The 24,681-nt window shown below is 36.3% G+C and overlaps 1 protein-coding gene across 1 annotated transcript in view; it reads left to right on the forward strand.

Annotated features, from left to right (window-relative positions):
• Positions 1-17,010: 17,010 nt before the first annotated feature.
• pdia5 (protein disulfide isomerase family A, member 5) overlaps positions 17,011-24,681 on the forward strand; it is a 52,765-nt gene continuing 45,094 nt past the window's right edge. Inside the window, exon 1 of the mRNA XM_016286673.1 lies at positions 17,011-17,116. Within this exon, the coding sequence (XP_016142159.1) occupies positions 17,051-17,116 (66 nt within the window). The 5' untranslated portion in view covers positions 17,011-17,050. The remainder of the gene's footprint in view (positions 17,117-24,681) is intronic.

Below are 24,681 nucleotides of genomic sequence, written 5' to 3' on the forward strand. Positions count from 1 at the left end.
CTACTTATAAACATTTTTTTAAAAATAAAGAAATTAAATAAAAATGACAAATGCATACAACAAAATTTCAAAACTTAACATTTAAATGAAAAACAAAAAATAAATATATATATATATACATACATACATACACACACACATACACATTTATAAATTCAATTTATATTATTCATTTCCATTTAGTTTGTTGAAGTATTAAAATAACTCAAATTAAATAAAAGTAAAACTTAATGAAAGACCTATACACACATAATTGAACTAAAATTCAAATAAATAAATACAAATAATACAATTCAAACTACAGTAGTTTATCAGTAATCCTAAAAAATAACACTGCCAAACTTACATGCTGAAAAACAACAACTTACTTACACATAGTAAGAAATGGTTATAAAAACTGAAACGGAAGTGAAACAAGTAGTAGGAAATGTTTTAATGCAAGTCATTCACAGCCACTTTTCTGGTTATTAAATCCGTATCTCAAAGCCTGATCCATCCTATTCATTAAATAAAATGTACTCTTCAGTGATAGTTAATGGTTTCTTACCTACTCCAAGCCCACATCTTCTTTTCTCATGGTGACGATGTAATCTATCTCAAAGAGACGTGATTGAAAAAAAAAATCTGACATTGGCATTGAATTCACTTCTACTGGCAGTGATACTACCTTCTAAGAGAGAAGAAGTGTAAAAAAAAAAAGGGGAAAAAAAGACTAAACGCAGCATAACGGCAGCACAAATTGGCCGTATACGCTTAACAAGCTTCTATTTTATTTATTGTTTATTCCACTCACAGTACAGTGGCAGCAGTTCTGTCATTTTACAAACCCTAATAAATAGAAGCACGCTTTTGTAAAGTCAAAGGCTGGGCTGTCGCTACATTGTAAAACTGCTGAGGGCTGCCGGGCTCAGTGCCAACTAAGACGCAAAAAGACATGTTTACTGTTAACAGTTGGAGGGAGATTGGTATTTGGTGGGGGGGGGGGGCATGTGAAAGTTGGCTCAGCACTGGATCTAAACCTCCAAGTATCAGCTCTGCATGCCTACGAGATGAGCAGACCACCCTAGGCCAGATGAAATGGAACTGGTACCATAGGGGGCAGAGAGTCTCATGAGGTGGCCCTTAAGCTTCTTTCCCATGAAGGCGTGAGTAATGGAAGACTTCAATTACATTGGTTCCATACATGTTCCCAAATGGTGGGTCGTGACCTGAAAAGGGGATTGCAGGTCTTTTTTGATACAGGCATAGACAGCTGGGGAAAGTTAGGTATATGCTAAAATAACAGAACGCAGCTAGTGGAAAAAATTTTAAAAAATCTCAGCCTAATGGTTTCCTAATCCTGTATGACTTTCTCTCTTCTGTGGAACAGTAAAGAACATCATTTTTAATTTTTAACAGTTTAAATCAGTGGTACCCAACGTTCTTCAAAATATCTTCTTTCAAGTTCTACAGAAGAAAAAATCCATACAGGTTTACGACTTGAGGGTGTCCAAATGTTGACAGACTGTTAATTTTTGGGTGAATTATGCCTCTGATATTAGGGATGCACGATATATCGGCCACCATATCGGTATCGGCCGATAAATGCTCATTTTTTCTGTTATCGGTATCGGCCTGATAAGAAAATTTGGCCGATATCTTAAAGCTGATAAATAATGCATTATTTCCTTCAGAGACACTTCAGATGCGCGCTGTTCGTTTGCAGCCTTTTGTGCAATTGTACGTTGTAATATTGTGTTTATTTGATGTATATCTGATTTATCTCATATAGAATGCATTTGGTTAAGTTAAAAAGAGCGCTTCAGTTTACTGGTGATCATCTTTAGCTCAGCGCACGCAGCTCAAACAGCAGTCTGATATGAATTTTATTTTACTAAGGCACCAAAAACACTGTATATCTTTTGTTGACATCAACATCAAAAACTGCATTCAATCAAACTACTGAATTAGGTCACAAATCCATTGCACTTTGGTAGAAGCAACATGGACAGGTTGTGTCATATGCCACCATCATCAATCCACATTATATGAGATTTGTGATGAGGACAAACAAACTACAATGCTTTGTTGTGCACCTCAAATCATTAAACCTCAATGAAATTCACAAAATCATTGGGCTGATGCAGTACATGCTAATAGTAATAATTCAATGTTTAGCTTTAAAGGCAATTTCAGTATAGTGTATTTTATGTCCAATGTCAAATCTGGAGAAGTTGAGTCCCACTAGTATACAAGGCCCTCTGCAAACTTTTATCATTATCAGTTTATGAATATAAAGGCATATATATATCTATATCCATAATATCAGGCTACAGAAACCTGGGGGTTTTATTGGTGATCTGATCAGTGGGGCCAGTATAGTCATGCCAGACAGACAAGGTACATCTCATCTCAAAGCGTAAATAAATACAGATGGTGAAATTAACAGAAACCTTTTCATATGTTTGCTGCATTTCCTTTAAATCACAAAGAAAACCCCAATACCAGGATGGCTCTGAAGGTCCTACAATGCATTATTTACACTCACCATATTGATTTTATATATATATATATATATATATATATATATATATATATATATATATATATGTGTGTGTGTGTGTGTGTGTGTGTGTGAAATGTTGTTTGGTACCCAATGTTCTTCAAAATATCTTATTCAAGTTCTACAGAAGAAAAAAAGTGACTAAATAATGACAGAACGTTCATTTTTGGTACAGTGCTGGATTTGACGTCTGGAGAAGTTGAGACACACTAGTATAGAAGACCTTCTGCAAACTTCTATTCTCAGTTTATGAATCTAAAGGCATATGTATTTATCCATAATATCAGGCTGGATAAAGCTGGCGAACTGATTATGTAAGCAGCTCGATGGAGTTTTATTGGTGATCTGAATAACATTCAACTCACATTGATCAATGGGGTCAATATAGTCGTAAAAGACAGACGAGGTACGTCTGATATCAAAAAGTAAATAAATACAGATGGTGAAACGAATGGAAACCTTTTCATGTGTGTTTGCTGCATTTCTTTTAAATCATAAAGAAAATCGAATACCAAGATGGCTCTGAAGGTCCTATAATGCATTATTTACACACACCACATTGATTTTTTTTTTTAATTGGTTGCATTGGTTGTACTCTAGGGACACATTGCCTGGATTCACTGATCGACTGAACTGGTTATCCACCGCTCTTCCAGAGGGTCCTTCATCCACCTCCATGTGTGCCTTTGTAGTTCAGAGTGCGTTGGCATGCAGGTCCATATCCCCCCTCAAACCCTCTAAAACTTTAAAAACTTGGAAGCTTTCAATGGTGCCCTTGTCCAAGGCCTTGCACTCTACTGTTAGAAGGGGAGGTCTATAAGAAGACATTTACTTTAAACATCAAACATTTTGCCTGCCTGATTTACAGAAGTGTGCTAGTATGACACTTTCTTCCTAGGATGTGTTCCTGTGCTTGGCACCTTCCCTTAAAGGGTTAGTTCACCCAAAAATAGCCCACAAATTACTCACCCTCAAGTCATCCTAGGTGTATATGACTTTCTTCTTTCAGACGAATCCAGTCGGAGTTATATTAAAAATAGTCTTTGATCTTTCAAGCTGTTTAATGCCACTCAGCAGGTGTTGCATGCATCAGTCCAAAAGAAGTTAAATAAAAAATGCCCATCCATTAAAAAAAACTCACACGGCTCCGGGGGATGAACAAAGGCCTCCTGTAGCGAATCGATGTGTTTTTGTAAGAAAAATATCCATATTCAAAACGTAATAATCACTTTAATGTAGCTTGCGCTAACAGTCCAACATGGAAGCAGCTCCGGGCGGATGACATATGAGTTCAGCGTTGCACATGCGCCGGTGTGTCTCGTGAAAACCAACGTATGTTTACAGGATCAAAGGAAGCAAAGTTTCCTTACTTTAGCAAAGGAAAACCAGACTCCTCTTGGCTTATATCGAAATCCTCCGACATTCTTCTTTACAAATCCTAGTTTTGTACTTCTAATAAGTGACCGTTGTTTTGTTTTGATCTCTACCCTGTGCTTCCGCGTGCGTCACTTCTGAGCGGTGCATGCGCAAAGCTGACCTCAGGTGTCATCCGCCCGGAGCTGCTTCCGTGTAGGACTGTTGGCGCAAGCTACATTAAAGTGATTATTAGGTTTTGAATATGGATATTTTTCTTACAAAAACTCATCGATTCGCTACAGGAGGCCTTTGTTCACCCCCGGAGCTGTGTGAGACTTTTTTTTTTTATGGATGGGCGCTTTTTATTTAACTTCTTTTGGACTGATGCATGCAACACCCGCTGAGTGGCATTTAACAGCTTGAAAGATCAAAAACAATTTTTTATATAACTCCGACTGGATTTGTCTGAAAGAAGAAAGTCATATACACCTAGGATGACTTAAGGGTAAGTAATTTGTGGGCTAATTTTCATTTTTGGGTGAACTAACCCTTTAAGGCAAGAAGCATGTCAGGGTGTCAAGGCTAGTAGCAATTAAGTTGCAATTTAGTGAGCGAAGTAAAGGAAAAACAAATCCCAAATACCTTGCTTCTCTTACCTGACTGCAATGACAAGGTTGCTAGTCGTCATTAGTTTTTCATCCAGCCATCTACCCTGACCTGTTTTGACACTGGTTATGCTCAGACTATACATACTGCATACAAGGAATGTGCCTAAAGCAGAATACATTGTTCTGAACTTCAAAATAATGACTTCCAAATAATGTAAAACACAATGGTTAGACTGATAATACAACAAACACAATGATAAAGTGTCATTTTTAAGTAACATTTCTAAAATTAAAGCAATGGTGATTCTGTAAATCCATTATGACTAATGTGTGAACTATATGAAAATGGTGTGATTTCAGGTTCAAATTTGTTTTTAGGTTTATTTTACATAAATGTTAAAAAAAAATAATAATAATTTCAGAAATTATACAAGGTATTGTTACTATATATGGAGCTAGCTTTTAATTAAGTTTTGATGCACTTCCTGTTTAAGGCCCACCAACGAGTTCCATTCAAATTCACATGCAGATCATTTTGTCATTGCAAGAGATATCTAATCCATTCATCCATCCATGCGTCTATCTATCTTCACTGCACACCCCAATGCCCACTATATAAATATAATAGATCAAATAGTACGGAGCACTCAACATGACTAAATCAGAATGTGGATTGACATGCATGCTAGCAGGACAAGCAGTACCAAGAAAACTGAAGGAATTTTCATATGGGTCACATGAGAATAAGCCAAAAGTCTGAGGGCTGCTGTGAGCTGTTCTTGACTAATGGTAAAACAAGGACAAAGTCATCCATCTATGTTTATAGATTTTTAACTGAAATCCCCATTACAGGTTATCTCGAGCGAATTATGAAAAGCCACTTAGCAGAAAACCATCCCAGCCCAAGGATAATATTCAGATCCTGACATTACTCATTACCCTCCAAGGACACAGACTTGGAAGTTGGAAGTGGGGACAGGGTCATGCGCCCACAATTGTAATTTCACAAGAAAAATTATTTCCACCAGATCTTTGAGCGGTAACCACTCTTCACCATACATTGCATGTGAAATAGAATGCATTATGCCAAAATCAACAATTCAAACTGTACTATACTACATTGTTGTCACATGATCTCATCACATTGCATATTTAACTAGCAAGCGATGTCAACATATAAAAATATATTTCACAATCTTTACAGTATGAGAGTTCATGAGAGAAGATGAATGAGATTTTGAAATAGATCTTTTCAATAAATCACTTGTTCACAAAACATCTCTGAACAATCAGTTCACATTCCTAATTCTGACTAATCCAGTTTGAAATCATTATTTTTGGATTAGAGCTTTTCAGTGAATCAACTGATTCAGCTCACAAAACAAGCTAAATCTCACTAATATGCTTCTCGAATTTAAGTCACTGACTTAGTGATTGGTTATTTGCAGATTAGTGGCTTGCTAGTTTTTTGTTACAGATGATGAGAAGCCATGTTCATAAAATGGCGCGTCAACATTTACACCACTAGGCCTAAGCATTCTCCCTCTTTGCTATTTCCAACAAACTAGCAGCAAAAGCCGAGCCTTCAGACTCCCCATACATTTAACTCACCAGTTTTGGTCATAAATCTGCATAACTTTATTATTTATTGATAATGAGTGCAGGATGGGATTAGCATTACTCATGGAGACAGGGCGATCCCTGGATATTCTGTGTTGATGTGGACTGGACATTAATCACTGTCAAACAAGGTTCTGTCTGTCGATGTGTTTGAGACGGACCTTTGTGCCCCAACCGAGAGCTACTTCATATCACTATAGAAACAGCAACCAACCACACTACATACAGGCTAGACTAAACTAGAAAATAAGTTCTTGGTGCTAAATGTATGACTATAGACTATAGAATGAACAACAACAGCCAAAACATAAGTGTAGTCTTCTAGTTATGAACTTACTTAATATATGCCTATCTCTTTAAATCTGTGGTATGCTTAAACACTTCTTGACTCAAGTTAAGGCCAGATATGACTCACTTTTCCCACGGCTATGGAAACCTAGTCCGATCTTCTATTTTTCCCTCCAGGGGGCAATTTATAGACATTTACGGGGTGTAAGACATATTGAATCCACGTCTTTAAGAAAGGAAAGGCCCCAAGAGGAAGATCACTTCAGGTCAGAGAGATAAGAGGCTCGATCCACGGCATGAATCTTGAATGCACCTAATAAGTGACTTTGGTGGCTTTTTCCATTCGGAGGCCTTTTGTTCATCTGTCTTGCTGTATTCAAAAGTGACTGAAAGCAAAGGGCAATTAATATCTCATTTTACAGTCAGAGTTTACATGGTCTGTCATTCTGGATCTGAAAGGCATTCCATTCAAATCTACATTTTGGAAATATGCCAGGCTATTGTGCCCTTTTCGAATTACCTATCAAAATTCAATATCAGAGTTCATACACTTCTGAAAATGACTGTTAGCCAGAGGATGAAAGAAAGAATTGTCAGTCTAAATAATAACCCTTTCTTTTATTTAGCCGAGCTGAATGAAATTGATTTCTCTGTTTCTTTTAGAGGTTGTGATCAAAATCAGGTGTGCAAACACTGAATTAAAGATTCTGAGTGGACTGTCAGTGACAGTGAGAGGTCAGAGAGTAGAAATTCTATATCTGTAGAGTGGTGGCTCTACATTTGTGTTCATAATTTAAGTAATTTAAGGCCATCTTGCTTCTCACAGCTCAGCTCTGGAAAGCTCTGAAATGATAATTTACCTTATGATTTAACTTTAAAACAACCCAATTTACACAATCAAAACCATTTAGCAAAATGTGTTTCTGAAACAATATTTCCAGACTAAATTTTTGAACCAAACGACCAGATCCACTAAATGAATAGGACTTCCAATACTTAAATATGACACATTCTAGGAGAACATTCTATTATCACCAGATTGTAAACAGTGATGCAGAATTGTCACACTACTTGGAAAAAACAGCTTGTTACTGGAAAAGCTACTCTATTTCAAAAACATCTGAACTATGGTGAATCTGTTTCAAATGTATTTAAGCTAGTAACAACAGTATTTTATTCACTCTAATGCTGGAGTATCCTGTCGATAGGGAAGCTAATTTTTGCTTCAGAGTGAAAAAAAAGGTAAGCTGACTTTTGACATCTCTCATCTTCATGACTTTATAACTCACAATGTGATTTTATGTCTTATTTTAAACTCTATCTCACAGTTACCAGCTTTATTTTTCACTCTGAGTTGGAAATGGGCTTCCATATCTATAGGGTAACACAGATCATTTGACTGCAAATTGCTCATTCACCTTTTTCCAACAGAAATAGATGAGCGATATTATAACTAGACATTTTACCTTGTGAAAAAGATATAGGACAGAACATGAACATTTTAGGGGAGATAGCAAAGTGCCTCGGACCTTGGGTATTAAATCACTAGAATGGGGACAATGTTCCCACCGTGCTCCACAAAAGCACTAACACCCAGCTCCCATAGCTGTGCAGGGTCACCCATTGCACTGAATGGGCCCCCTTTCTCCAGCTTTTGGGGGCTTCACCAACAACACCATCAATGGGAATAGTGTTCCTCCCCCACAATGGGCAAATCAACTGTGGGAGCATTTTGGTCTCTACCCTTTTCCCCGTCTCCTCATTGAAGCTTCCTTCGACCGAACAATGCCAATGAAAAGATGCATGCCTTCACGTCTGCTTGCATACAACTGCATCCCTCCCTTGACAGCGGGCCGAAGAAAACCAGCCTTACAAATATTAAAATGACAATCCACTGTTCACTATGACAAACGACAAACAAATAACTTGAGTTCTCAAACTGGAAGCATTTGCATCTAGACATTTGCTATTTATTAAAGACATTTCGCCACTTATCTCACTGGCTTCGGGAGCTGACAGGAACTCTTGAGAGAAAACTTCACCTGCTAAGAGACACGATTTCTCAATTGCGAAAAAGTTGGGATTAAGGAAGTATAGCGTTCGTATAATTAGAAGCCACAAGAGTGAGCAATGCGTCTCGCTTGATTTGTGTAGAAACATCTCCATGACAACATAGGACATAATTGTCGGTTCCAAGGCTTAATTGTTTGTTGTATTTCAGCTGCCGTCTGTCTGAAAGACATTTGGCAAAAAAAAAACAACAACAACAAACGTGTTGACAAGATAAGACTCCAGACAAATTGAGCGCCTTCAATCACATCAAGTATTAATTAGGGCTGCAGACAGCAAGCAGCTCAGCCGTATCACAGATCACATTTCACAGACTGAGTAGCGCCCCGCCATTCATCCACACCAGGTTTCTAACATTCAGAAGGGTTGCGCTACGGACAGTTGCGCATTTGAAAACAATATGCAGCCACATATTACGAAAAATGAACAGACCAAGATGATAATCCATCAACACGATTGTTTTTCCAGCCTAGCTCTAGATGAACTGTTTGGGGAATACGTTTAATTCAACACACCCCACCATCCCTACCCCCTTGACAAACAAAAGACAGCAGGGCGTTCCTATAATATTCTTGAGAAGCAGCCAAAGGCCACCAAACTCCTTCTGTTCCACCCCTTGATAGCAAGAATAATAATGAAGCATTTCATGAAAAGCAACAATTCACACCAATCAGGGATCAACATTTTTCCCATTCAGAAACGGCCTGGGAACGCCATAAACTAAGTTTCCTCTTTCAGAACCAACGGCACCACAGGTTCAGGATATGTTGCATTTCTGCCTGACAAGCCACTGGGGCAAAATTATGATCATTCTTTGAATGGTCAAGTTAATTATGGCTCTGGCTCTCTCTCTCTCTATATATATATATATATATAAAAAATTGCATATATATATCTCAAAGCTTTTACTTGCAAAAACCATAAATTTGACCATATTTGACAGAAAATTACATAATGTGATGTTAATCCATTTAGATTTCACTGTATAAGTACACTGTAAAAAAAAAATCTGTAAAAATAGGGTGCACTTTATTAATATTAATTTTCTATTTTCTACTGGTGTTTTACCTGTATTTTGAATTTTGCACTTCACTGCTTTTTTTGGGGGGGGGGGCAAAGTGGTTATGGAATTGCACACATAAAACATCACTATTACCTAATACTACATTTTATATCAGTGTATCACTTAATGACAGTCTATGTAAACAGCAAACAAGAATATGACCATGGTCCACAGTCAGATTCTTTATTTAGCTTACAGAGTCTTTGAGGTGCTTTCTGCCTGGCAATCATTTTGCACACATGTGGGAAGCAGAGGTATGAGAACATAGCATTTAAAGCAAATCATTCAAGTATAACGCCCTATTCATCTTCATAAGAACTTGCTAGTTTGTCATGTGAGAATGCATCATAGTATCTCTGTAGTAAAGGGTTTTGAAAACAGTTGGCAAAATAATAACAATAATAATAATAAATAAATAAATAAATAGAACGTCAAGTTTTACACAGAGTTTATATTTATCATGTACACTCTCTACATTATGAAAACTGGTAAAACATTAAGAAGCTTCTTTCAAAAGCTAACACAAGAGATATGGCAGAAACAGGCATGGCTACCAGGTTGGGAAGATTAAATAAAACACTGGCCACAACTGCAGAGCATGAAAGCTTGTGGAGGCGTGTTATCAATGCAAGAAAAAGGAAATGTCAAATGAAAAATCATTTTCAGGATACATAACCAGCAGGGCAGTATCAGCGATTATTATGCTTATTACACAGCGAACGTCACTTAGAGACTTTTTAGAAGAGCCTGTTAGAAACCTTCCTTTAAATATGGTTTAAAAAAAAAATCTCAAACAATGTGTCAGGTCAGAAAATGTCAGCATGCACTGGCAGTTACCTTACACCCCTCTAAAATGCTTTGAATCAGAACACTGTGCATACAAAAAGTAAGTTCCAGCTCCTAGACTGACTTTAGCTTAACACTCAAGAACTAAACAAGCAATTTCTCTCTCAAAAGCTAAAAAAAAATTATAATAAAGAGGGTTTTAAATGATGTCGACTCATGAACGGCTCCTTAACTGACTTTACTTAGAAACTCAGGCACAGCGCGCACACACACTTTAGCTGGAACATATTAGCAGACCGGTTCTTATGGAAGATATCATTAGGATAATTCAGAAAGATGAATTCTGGGTGCCTTGAGGAGATCTAATATAGAAGTGCTATGATAGAGAAAATGCTTCTTCAGACATTAATGAATGAGTAAAACTGTATTATGAGCATGAAGAATCTGCTGACAGCTTTTCATAGGGAACTTTATAAATTTATATGACTTTACACCTCTATGGTTCTGTCATCATTCACTCTCATAATGTTCAGAAACTGCGTGGCTTTAATACTTCTGCAGTACACAAGATATTTTGAAGAATGCTGGTGTAATGTTTTTGGTTACCAGCTGACTGTTTGACTTCCACACTGACCATTGACTTCCATTTCATGGAAAAAATATTACAGAAAAAAAAGTGTCTTACAGTTTTGGAAGGAACTGAGGGTGAGCAAAAGATGACAGAATTTTCAAGTTCAGACAACTCACTAACCCCAAAACAAGAAGACAGACGTACACTTGACATTGACACTCTATTCCATGCAGTCATGTCTACTGCAAGTCAGATCAAGTTCTTTCCCATTAAACTTTTATCCATACGGTCCCTCTCAAATGATGACTCCACATCAGAAATAATTCACATGGCACATATTACGCTAAAACTTTGATAAGGGCTACTAAGTCATCACTTCCCAAGCGCTAAAATAATTTATGATGATATCAATTGCAAATGATCAGATTTCCTTGCATTTCCACATCTCGTTTCTATAGATGTCACTCACTAACCGACGTCCAGATGAGGCCACTACTTAATCACTTACAAACTGACAAGCGATCTAATAAGATCATTACACATGAAAACCTACTTTACATTTGAAAAAAGTGAGGCCTCATGCACTATGAAAACATATGAATAGACTGACACATGTGGTAGTGGTGGGAGGGGAAGAGCTATATGAATATTAATACTCATACACAAAAGCCCTTAGTCGACCGGTAAACAAACAGCCTCTTTGGTTAAGAGAGACATTCCGAAGCCGCCTCAGGCACACGTAGACAAACACAATAAGCACCAGACTTCCTTCATCATATGAGTGATGACAATCTACTGTGGAGTGTCAGACCTCTGCGAGTGAGTCATACTATAAGGACCCCCTTGAGGTTTTCTCTTGAAATTGATGTTGAAAGCATAGTCTGAACCTATAGAAATCCTGATCAAGAACCCAAGAATAAAGCATCATTAATAAACAACTGAGATGCTTGATCCTAGTGAATCCTCAACTAAACAAACCCAACATGAACATGCTTTTCCAAGAAGCATCCATATAAACATTGCGGTGAGGGGTGTTTTGGTAAGAATAAGTGGACAGACGGTGCTTGACTAGAATAAGTAAGCATGTGTAAATAAATCTCCAAATGCCCCTGAGGACAGCCAGGCTAAACATACTAAACCAGACCTAATTTATTCTCACTATAAATGAAAGACAATGGGCTCTCAAGGTTTAACAATGGGGAAATATCTTAGGATGCGTTCACTCTACCACTATCAAGGATGAAATTGAGTCTATTAAAAAAAAAGAAATAAAAAAAAAGATTTCAAGGCAAGTCACACATGTCCCCTCAAGACCAAAGCAAAAGGTTTTTTTTGGTTTTTTTGTGAATACTATACCTGGATCCATAAAGATTTTCCTTTCAAGCCCCTTCATTTTCCAAACTAATGTGCTGATGAGTCTTAAATCAAACCTTGATGTTGTCCTGGGAGAGCATGTAAGCTTGCACACCTTGATACATAAAAGCTCTTTGATTTTAGCTTAAAAGAACATCGAATGCATCTATCATTTATGCCTACTTAGCCAACAATGTAAAAATTAGAGGATTGGAACAGATTTGGACTGCTCAATCATTTGCTTTTGATTAAATAACAGCATTTTCAACAAAGTTGTTGTCATTACTCTGGGATGAACCAAAAGACCTTGATTAGTTGCTTCAGGTATGTTTGATTGGTGTTAAAGCTCCGCAGGAAGGTAGATTCCAAGATGTAGCGCCCTTGATTTAGATTGTTCCAGGCCAACAGGTGAATTTCCTTCCGTGTGTGTGCTATCAGCCATCTCTTATGAGAGAGTGCTTTGGCTACAAGACTCGACACTGCCCCCTACCGTTTTTGACCAGCGCTGCAATCTATGTTCTGCACACCTGCTCTCCGGTTCGCGAAGACAACTTGAACATCATATGTACACCAAAATGCAATCGTTTCAGCTCAAACGACAGTGAAAAGTAAAGCGGATTTCAAATTAAGTCCAATTTTAAAACGACTAGGTTTTATCATTGGGAGTGATAAAAACGAAAAATGAAAAATTGAGCCACTTAGTGTAACAAAGCCGAAGCACAGATTTGAGCTCATTATAAAAATGCGCGAGGCTGAGAATGGAGAGTTAAAACTGCCAAGAAATGCAGATATGACCCCCAAAATAAGTTCAGCTCCCACCTACATGTCCTAAAATATCAGTAAACTGTCATTAGATGTGACACTGTTTCTGTACTAGGCTACATATTCACATTGCTGGCCATAGCACGTATAGTAGCCTATTGTAGACTATCTCTGTTTTCATTGCATTGGCGCCTTTGTTTTGTTTTTGTAAAGCGAGCTAAGTTATAGAAAGGCGCAATATAAAAGAAACGTTATTGTTCCTTTTTTTTTTTTTTGCTGTATGTGCCTATGAAAAATATAAGCTGTAGCCTATTAAAAATGTCTTCTTTACATTTCTGAATAACATTGCCCATCATTCACATATCTGACAGCTGACTGGCAGTGACTCACGACTGTTTTAAAAAGAAATAAGTAAAAAGCTAAATACTGGTTACGGTATTCAAATAACAAATAAAATACGAATAGCCTTTCTGTTAAGACTTATAAAGTTGCGCAAAACGCAACGATATGTACACTCTTAAAAATAAAGGTGCTTCAAAAGGTTCTTCAAGCGATGCCATAGAAGAACCATGTTTGGTTCCACAAAGAACCATTCAGGCAAAGGTTCTTTAAAGAACCATCTCTTTCTTAGCTTTTTATAATCTGAAGAACCTTCTTTCGCCACAAAGAACCATTTGTGAAACAGAAAGGTTCTTCAGATGTTAAAGGTTCTTTATGGAACCATTTAGACCAAAAGGTTCTTCTATGGCATCGTGAAGCACCTTTATTTTTAAGAGTGTAGGTGTAGCTGAGAGAAAACATTTCCCTCCACCTCCTCTGAGAATCTTACTCGCAAATCCTGTGCGAAAGCAGATTAAAAGTAGATTATAAAAAGTAAAAACATGTCCCTCAAATGCCAAACGATGATAAAGGAGAGTGAAATGCATGTGTTTTACTGGGAGCTTATGCACTTCGATTCCAAAGCTAAATTCCTCGGATCCTGAACAGAACGTGAGCAGCGAGTAAATCCCGTGTCAGGATATATAAAGGTATACTGTACTGAATACCGTGTTCATATGTAACATTCACATTACAAACAGTTACAGGACTGTTTAAAAGACATAACATTCCCAATAAGGGTTTTGTTATCGCCATAAAGAGAGAAAATGTGCCTATAAACCAGGTCTATTTATTAGATAACCAGGAGTCTTTAATCATTATAAAATTAGGCTACTAAGATTGCTACTCGTTCATATTACATATGTTTATATTCTTCCCAGATTTTAAAAATAAATAAATAAATCACAGAGATTCGCTGAAATGCTGATAGTCAGTATAATCTGGCCGCACAACTCTGGACCACAGAAGTTCAGAAAGTAACATAATGTTCAAAAGCACATGGGTTTACAGTGATACCAAATACATGGTATTATCTTGGGGCATCTTTTATACTGTAAGTGAAGAAATTGGACTTAGTTAGAAGCAGTGTCAGAAATTAACCAGTACTTGATGTCACTAAAAATGATATATGAAAATATATGGTTATCATGTGGTTATATGGTGAGGGGGGAAACAACATTCACATTAAGGTAAAAATCATTTTTAGATGGCAAATATTTTCCTTTAAAATTGTATCAATTAAAAAATTTCTTTATATTTAGAAACTGCTAAGCAGAAATCTCCATTAAGAAGAAGAAGAAGAAGAAGAAGAAGAAAAGTCCATTCCAGACAGATTGCAGATATAGACTATCAAGATTATAGAGAGTTACAGTATACGAATGAAATAAGTAATTGCTAATTATTTTAATAATGTGACTACTCAATGTTTATTTCCCCTAAATATGTCTAAAGAAGCTGAAAAAGCATTTTTTGGCCTATTTAGTATAGTACGCATATATTTTTTAAAAGATTTCTAGATTTAGCTCAATAATAAAAAATTGATAGGCCTATAAACATTCATAAACATTTAAATTGTCCAACAATATTAACTTTAAATGCATGGTTTATAAATAAACTTTCAAAAAAAAAAACTTAAACCGTGACACTGCATACTGTGGAATTACATTAGAAAAACTGCAAGTTGCAATATGCATTAAGCAGCTGGGGGAAGGGACTTTATTAAGAATTAATTATCAATTAAGACAGTTGTGTGGTACCACTGTCACATCCGAATGTTCAAAAGTACATGGGTTTACAGTGATACCAAATACATGGTATTATCTTGGGGCATCTTTTATACTGTAAGTGAAGAAATTGGACTTAGTTAGAAGCAGTGTCAGAAATTAACCAGTACTTGGTGCAAAAATGTCACTAAAAATGATATATGAAAATATATGGTTATCATGTGGTTATATGGTGAGGGGGAAAACAACATCCACATTAAGGTAAAAATCATTTTTAGATGGCAAATATTTTCCTTTAAAATTGTATCAATTAAAAAATGTATTTATATTTAGAAACTGCTAAGCAGAAATCTCCATTAAGAAGAAGAAGAAGAAGAAGAAAAGTCCATTCCAGACAGATTGCAGATATAGACTATCAAGATTATAGAGAGTTACAGTATAAGAATGAAATAAGTAATTGCTAATTATTTTAATAATGTGACTACTCAATGTTTATTTCCCCTAAATATGTCTAAAGAAGCTGAAAAAGCATTTTTTTGGCCTATTAGTATAGTACGCATACATTTGTTTTTAAAGATTTCTAGATTTAGCTCAATAATAAAAAATTGATAGGCCTATAAACATTCATAAACATTTAAATTGTCCAACAATATTAACTTTAAATGCATGGTTTATAAATAAACTTTCAAAAAAAAAAAAAACTTAAACCGTGACACTGCATACTGTGGAATTACATTAGAAAAACTGCAAGTTGCAATATGCATTAAGCAGCTGGGGGAAGGGACTTTATTAAAAATTAATTATCAATTAAGACAGTTGTGTGGTACCACTGTCACATCCAGGTGGTGGCACTACAGTGTGTCTGATGCATAAGCACGAACATTGCAAATATGATATGATAATTGTTACTATAGGCCTATAATTAAGTGCTTTCCTTATATAATGAGGCATGAAAACATAAGAAAATACTTATTAATAGGGTAATGAAATAGCTACAACTACCTTGGAACAATTAGAAAAATAGTCAAGTATTGTTAAATAAAAATGTATAATATGGATACTTCTGCCTGCCAGTTAATTAGGCTGCTGATAAACTGCTTTAGTTGGCAACACGGACTGCAGTTAGGCAAATGACATTACTTGGCAAAAGAATGGTTTATTCTGATTGTTAGAGAGAGCTGTTCATCAATCTGTAGGCCAAAACGGAAGATTTTTTTGCCAGTGATCAAAGAACATTTACAGTTTTTACTTCACCATTTAACATTTACAACATTTATCAAATCTGCTGTGATTTCAGCAAGGTCACACAGGTTATAGTGAGTTTTAGTGCATAGTGCTTTTTATGTAATTGTATAATTTTATGCAATTTATATATAATTGTAAATAATTGTGCTTATATTTTCTTTCACATGCATATGTCAGCTTCATGTAAATAAATTATCAGATAGTTTTTTTTATATAATTTTAGGTATGGCCATTTGCTTGCAAAGCCAGAAATGTTTGAATTATATTTTGTACATTAAACATACATTACAATACATTCACATTTTCAGTCTGGCTGTATTTCATTCAATTTAATAGACTGTGCTGAAAATGATTTTGAAATTATCCTGTAACTCAATTCATTCATTCACTGAACACCTCCGATTAATCCAAAATAGGCTAATTGCTTTTAGTTTTGAAGCCTGTGTTCAAAAACCAGTCAGTCATTAGACTAGACTGTTATTTCGCCGTTTCTGAATGGCTGATAAATAATTCACATGAGTTAAAGTCACACACATTTTAATGAACACATCACAAGAACAAGTTTACGGCCGCCTCAATAAACTACAATTCCGAAGAAACTACATTTCCTAAGAAGCACTGCGTTCATCGGGGATTTGAAGGAATGTGGATTGCGCTTGCGTAGCCAGACGTGGCAGCGGCATCATGGCTTCTTGGAACCGATACGGGAGACGTTGGAGACTGATCGAAATGTTCTTATTCCTGTCTTTGGTGAGTCGTTAAAAGGAATCTGATGTATCCGTATAATCAATAATGTTAAATGCGCATATCGGACAGATGTTTTCTGTCTGATGTAAGACGAAAACGAAAGAAAAAGGGAATGATCTTCTGTCCCTCTTGCAGCAGTAGCTCAAAGTTGACAGCAGAAGAGAGAGGCATATTCAGATCAATCCGTCTCATTCATTAGTTCTCGTGTCTTGTTTATCCCCATGCAACTGTCTAATGTCAAAAAGATTCACTAATGTCGGTGAAAGGAGATGTATCTGCTATGATTATGAAATGTGCTTTGATATGAATGTGTCATGTTAGAGGTGTTCTTGAATTACTGTAGAGGTTTTATTTGGGCCAGTGATGTAATGTGATGCTCATTCATTTTGTCCAGATCTATTATGTTATTCAAAAATACTTGAGAAGTGCATTAAATTTGTGCACATCATGCACCTGTTCTATGATGAACGAGTATTCAGTGTCTTAATTAAAAGTCGTTTTGATTGTCATTTTTAGGTGATGTGTAACTTTCTGAAAATTGTTTAAAAGGTTTAAAAAATAATAATAAAATAAAGAGAGAAAAAAAGACCTGGGATAAACTGTTCATCATAAGTTTTTATTTTATTATTTCTCAAAAACTATAAGAAGTAAAGTATTATTAATAGTTTAATTGCTGAAAGTCTTATCCATTAGATTAAAGTAAATGTAATCAACATGCAAGAAGCCATTGTGTTGTCTTGTGATAAGAAAACCATAAAACACAGAAGACCTTTTGGGCCTTCCATGACTGTGTCATTTAGTTTTTAACTTCATGGGGAAAAAAAGGCAGCAATTAAATTTTTTTGTTAACGACCAATGAAGAAACTACAAGAAAACTTGTTGATATCCATGCATCAGTTTGATGCATGAGAAATATGTTTGGAAACTTTATTGAAAGTGATGATTTAGTTTTGTACGCTCATGTGTAGATTTTATTTTACTTGGTTATATCAAGTAACCATTGCACTTAACACTTATAGAATCATTCAATCAAAAGTATAATTTAAACTAATAGGAGCATTTTCCAATATGCCAACATGAATACAAATGGCACTTGTGTTTTAAATTGTATTTTTACTAAATCTGACCCATTATATTGACCCATTTATCAACAACATATGAAGCTATGTGAAACCAGCTGATATTTCTACTTCTCTATTATGATTACATTTGATCATTATCTTACAGTTTGTGTTCGGGTGTGGCTTATGTTTACAGTAGCAATAACCTTGATCGGAGCTTTTTTTTCTTCTCTGTCTTCCTTGTTCTCCTCTTGATGAACATGACAGAAATGAGCTTGTAATGTTTCAAGCTAATTAACCCACATTTGCTTCAGTTTAAAGTGCATCAACCATGTTCCACAACTGATCTGTGAATCAATGTGGGTTGTGTCCTCAACACCGAACCCTAATAGCCGCTCTGCCACGTCAGTCAACTCTCATTACACAGGAGCTTTCCTGTTTCGCATCCTGTTTTGTGCCTGCCACCGCAAACAAAAGTACTCTCCTGAACTGTTGGGACTTTGTGATGGTTGGGTGGGGGAAGAGAAACCGCTCTCTGCTATCTGTGCTACCCTCCAGCCCTCACACTTGTCAGAACAGTTTATAAAATCTCTTAATCTTGATTACAGGCACCCCACAACCCCCCTCTTCCCCACATTGCTTGGTCCAGCAGGATGCTGTGTATGGAGACCGCTAACTGTACAGTAAATTATTGTGACTCAGTGTGTGAGAACGTTTGACTCCGATCGACCGTTTGTGGAGTTGTGGAGTAATTTCCTTCTGTTTGTGAATTACCTACGTCAGCTATGCAGAGCTGAAGCCCCCTGTGTTGTTTTGCTCAGCAGGAAGAAGGTGCGTGATTGAGGAACGGCACAGTTTATGCTGAATCAGTGAGACCCTAAAAGTGGAAATGAGATTTTATTTATTAAGCAGATTTGCGATGCCGGTTGCGCCGTGCATGCTTGATGACAGCTTCCACTGCTGATTAAGCAAGATGTTTTTGCGTTGATGTATGGCAGATAATTTTTTGTTTAAATGTTTCCCATGCTGTGCAAAACATGTCAGCAAGGTCCACTGCTGAAATGCTGGTGTCCTTGAGCCAAAGATTAATAGCAGGAGTGCTAGCATTCATAAATTATGGTCATATACAACATGCTGGACATAATTGAAACGCTGAGGAATTATATACTGTGCTATAAAAGAGCTTTGCAAATTTAAAACAGTATTTTTTGGGGGGGAGAGGAATTGGAAATGGACAATATTGTTGAATGAGAATTTGTTTTTTATTGCTAGCTTACCCCCCATGTTGTTCCAAGCTATTTTCTTTCATCTGTGAATTACAGTAGATGATGTTAGGTAGAATGTCCGAGCTTCTGTTTTCCATGCACGTAAAGTAGATTTGTAAGATTTATGAAAATTCTGTCGTCCTTTACTCACCCTCTAAGTTGTTCAAAGCCTGTATGAATTTCTTTCTTCTGCTGGACACGAAAGAAGATATTTTGAAGAATGTGGGTAACCAAACATTTAATGTCCCATTGACTTCAATGGTGTCCCCCCACCCACACACCAAATACTATCGGAGTCATTGGGGACAACTTGGGGGTGAGTAAATTATGAAATAATTTTTATTTTTGGTTGAGCTATACATTTAAGCTGTAAGACATAAAATAGTCCATATAAATTGGGTGCTTTAATGTGGTGTTCTGAAGTCATATGTGTGATCAATATATTTCATATTTGCTGCATCGTATGTTGGTCATGAGATTTGAGAGTAAATAAATAGATTTTCTATGAATAAGATACATTTTGGTCTGTTCATCACAAAAGATATTGTATGTCTTCCGGAGATATGGATTATTTTATTATATTTTATTGTTGGTTTGGGGTGAGTAAGATTTATTTTTGAAAGCGAGAAATTAATACTTTCAATCAGCAAGGATGCTTTAAATTGATCAAAAGTGACAGTAAAGACTTTTAAGTTGTTACAAAAACACACATTTATTTCAAATAAATGCTGTTCTTTTGAACTTTCTATTCATCAATGAATCCAGAAAAAATGTATCACATTTTTCACAAGAATATTAAGCAGCAGAGTGGTTTCAACATTGATAATAATAAGAAATCAGCATATTACAATGGTTTCTGAAGGATCATGTGACACTTAAGACTGGAGTAATGGCTGCTAAAAATTCAGCTTTGCCATAACATGAATAAATTGCACTTTTAAATATATATATTATAATAGAAAACTGTTGCTTTAATTAACTTGGTGAACATAAGAGACACATGAACAGTAGTGTAAATGTTTAATTCCATACCAGACAATGTTTCATTGATATGAAAATATGAGTGCAGACATAGGAGATAAGATGTTTTTATTGAGTTGAATGTGCTACTATATACTACAGCCTGCTATTAGCCTTGCCAATCTTGTTCTGCTTTATCTACTTTGTTTTAGCAGTTTCTCAATTTATTTGAAAATCACAGATTTTTTGTGTAAATTTTCTGAATGCTTTTTGGGTTAAAGAAGAGATTAATTTAGAAAGAAACTGAAAACCATGTTTCTGTTGTCAGAATTTAAATCTTCTGCATGCTGCTGATATCTGTCATATCTGAATTGTTTATTGCCTAGTTAATGATTTGCAGACCGTGTTGAGTTGAAGAGTCCATAAGGAAGGAGCTCCTTCAAACAGATTCAGCTCAGAATATGCAGAAAAATGTGTTCCTCCATCACCCCATTCCTTCCCTGCATGTTCTCTTCACTCCCTTGAGCCGTAGCTGCTCATCAGATGAAATAGTGGTGCACAGCGTGTGGTGTTTTTTTCCAACCTGTTCTGTTCACTTCACATTGATCGACGGGATGCGATCAGGCCTGTCTCTCAAAGCTGTTCAGTGGATGATGATAATAACAATCACCGTCTTGTGAAAGAACTGGTATTGTTAGGATAATGCCCACATCGAACACCACTGCTAAGGGAAAGCCAAATGAAAGTCTTTGTAACAGGTACAGGACATGAAGATTGCCAGACAGTAATGGGCCCGCTCTATTGGTCGACTGTCAGGTTTGGACAGAGCGTTTGAAGAATAGGCGGTGCACCAAATAGAGACAGAAACCTGATGGGACTAGATGTAGAACACTGACTCTTTTGTCTCTGAATAGAGTTGAATGCTGCAGTCTCTGTGCTGAAATTGTACATTTACGTTTTAAAGATGGGTAATTTGAGAAAAGATCAGACTTTTACAATGTGCAGACTTTTTCGGTGCTATTAACATTAGTGTCTTTTTTTAAAGGGGTCATAGGATAACCATTTTCCACAAGTTGATATGATTCTTAATGAAAAGTCTGTAACATACCGTTTTAAAGATGGGTAATTTGAGAAAAGATCAGACTTTTACAATGTGCAGACTTTTTCGGTGCTATTAACATTAGTGTCTTTTTTAAAGGGGTCATAGGATAACCATTTTCCACAAGTTGATATGATTCTTAATGAAAAGTCTGTAACATAGTTTGGTTAAAATTTCCCAATGGTAGAGTAAAAAACCCCTTTTCAGATCAAGCCGTTTTTGTAGCATTTTCCTTTAAATGTTAATGAGCTCTGCTGACCCCGCCCCTCTCTTCTGAGCCGCTCTCTGAGGGACTGTTTACTTTAGCTACATTCATCATGAAACTGCTAATTAGCACGTTATTAGGAAAGGAGATTTGCAAAGATTCATTACAAAACATACTCACTTCTTCTGTAGATGAGGCTGGATCATGAATGATTCGCGCGAATATAGATGCATTTGCACAGAGCCATCTGAGATCGGCTCGATTTGAGAAAGGGGAAAACATTTAACAAGATTAAAAACACTGGGTGTATTTTTATCATTATAGGGTGGTTGTGTACACACTGCCAACACACATTTCAGTTCAAACAACTTGAAAAAGTGCATGTAGCATCCTATGACCCCTTTTACAATGCAAATACTGTAGAGATATGTTTTTAAAAAGGTCATATCATCATACTTCTATCATTTTAACTTTCCCCTTAGTTTCAACTATGGCAGTCAAGGTTTATTACAGCAAATAAAAAATTTAGTTTTTTTTAATTGGGTTAACTTTTTTCACCCTCTCTGACCCTTAGAATTCAACAGGACAATTTTTGCTGCCCTGCCCTTAAGACTTAAACACTTTCTTCTATAAATGAGATTTCTAGAAATGAGCATTTTGCTGCATTTATTTTTGGGAAGAGCATTTGCTGTCAGGTTCAATATAGTTTGCATTGCTCCATTCTTTGTTAAGCATGAATTACATTGGGACAGGTTTGCAAACCAATTTGTACTGAAATGTGCCGTTTAGAGACTTTGTCTAAAACTTCAGCCACTCTTTTCTAATGCTGGGATCCCTTGTAATCAAATGCAGAGCAGTAGGTGCTACACACAGCCAGGAACAGCACAAGTTTGGACTTAATTTACTCTTATTGATTTGTATTTTTGTGTTTAGCGATAATAGTATATGCTGCTTTTTCTTATTATTGTCTCACTGAGCCAAAGTTTTGAAAACCAAATAAGCATAGTTGATGTCTAAATGTGGTTATACTGTATTCTAATTGATGTCAAGAGGTGCAGAGTAATTCAGAACGAGCCATTTCAACTTAGTCTTATTGAAACATTTAATCTTTTATGATATATAACCCATTCAAAGTTAATGTTGGACTTGAGTAACTTGATGAAAGAAAGATTGTTCTTTCAAATACTTCAGTGAGTTGCTTTGACATTTCTTTATAATGCATCAAGATGTCTGTTCCCCGTCAGCATGACTGAAGTCAGAGGAGGTGTGATTTCTCAGGTCCCTCAGCTTTGCAGTACTTAAATTAGCCCTCACTGTCATCTTCACACACTCCCAAGGCGCTGGGGCCCCTGGGATGTCACCCAGTCGGCACAGGTTGTCCACACCGCTGGACCCCATTTGCTCATACAGAGTTGATTAAATGTGAGGAGGATAAGAATGTTGTCTCTGATCCTTCACCCTTTGTCTTTAATCCACAGAAAATAAACTTTTTACTTTCCAGTGGCACTTGAATTGAGAAATGTATGTCCATAAATATTAAAAAATATATTAATAACCATGAAACTGTATTTTGCGTTATTGTTATATGAAATGATTCTAAATGTATTTTATTTATAATAAATTTTATGATTGATCTTTTAATGAAAATTCGGAAATTCAAGAAAAATGTCTGTTTTCAAAATTGAGTTGGGTAGAGAGCGGAGATTCGCCAGATGGATGCTCGGCAACGGCGTTCTGAATCCGCGCTTCCTGAGCTTCACGAGCGCGCCGGCTCGCTTCCCCCGTCTGTGCGTCCTGAAGCGTTTGATCAGCGCAGCAGCTCCGCCAAGTACAACGTTCAGCAAAACGTCCGAATAAACGAAATCCGGTAGAAGATTGTGTGGTGTGTTCTGCCGAATGTTCAGCAGCTCATCCCTGGTAAAGCTGATCGTGTTTGAGAAACAAAAAACAGGAAAAACTAACAAAAACAGTACAAACACTGGAGAGCCAAACACTGCGGCTGCCGTCTGCGGCGCCATCTTAGTATAAGAACGTTGTCTCTGATCCTTCACCCTTTGTCTTTAATCCACAGAAAATAAACTTTTTACTTTCCAGTGGCACTTGAATTGAGAAATGTATGTCCATAAATATTAAAAAATATATTAATAACCATGAAACTGTATTTTGCGTTATTGTTATATGAAATGATTCTAAATGTATTTTATTTATAATAACTTTTATGATTGATCTTTTAATGAAAATACGGAAATTCAAGAAAAATGTCTGTTTTCAAAATTGAGTTTTGAGCATCTGCCATTGTTTAAACAAACAGGTAGTCCCATGCTAAACTAAAGTCCATTTAAGGCATGCAATTCACTCGGTGGCCATCTTTGAAACGCCTGTCGGGCATGAAAGTGCAGCTCTTCTTATTACTGTTTTATTGTAGTTTACTGTATTAACCTACAGTACTGTATTACTGAATTACTGTAGGTTTGTGGTTAACACAAGCTCAAAATATTTTCACATTTTATTGTATGACATAATATACAACAGTAATACCCCAGTTGTGAATGTTTTAAAGCTTTTACTTGGCCTTGAAAAGGCGGATGCTAACAAGTGGCTAAATTGGACTACAGACTGAAAGGGACATTCAACTTAAACTTTGAAGTTTGTGTACATTTGTGTAGTCAATTTTTTAGCCTACATATAGCTTTTCAATGCTGACGATTGTATTTAGGATTTAAAATTCAAAAGTTGTGAAGATTATCATGATGAACAAAACATGTAAGAATCATAGTACTGGTAACAGCTTACTTTCTGCAATAATCAAAAAGTCAATGGAAAAATCCTATTGGGTTTTTGTCGAGGGAACCAGGCTGATGCTAACTTCTGCGTTGGACTACAAATATATGTCATTGCGGCACTCTATGCACCACACATACTGTTAAAATCAGACTGAAATGATCGGTGAATGTGTTTAAAATGAAATTCAGTTGCCC

Source organism: Sinocyclocheilus grahami, unplaced genomic scaffold, assembly GCF_001515645.1.
Source record: "Sinocyclocheilus grahami isolate Dianchi unplaced genomic scaffold, SAMN03320097.WGS_v1.1 scaffold214.1, whole genome shotgun sequence".
In the NCBI taxonomy this organism is placed as follows: domain Eukaryota; kingdom Metazoa; phylum Chordata; class Actinopteri; order Cypriniformes; family Cyprinidae; genus Sinocyclocheilus; species Sinocyclocheilus grahami.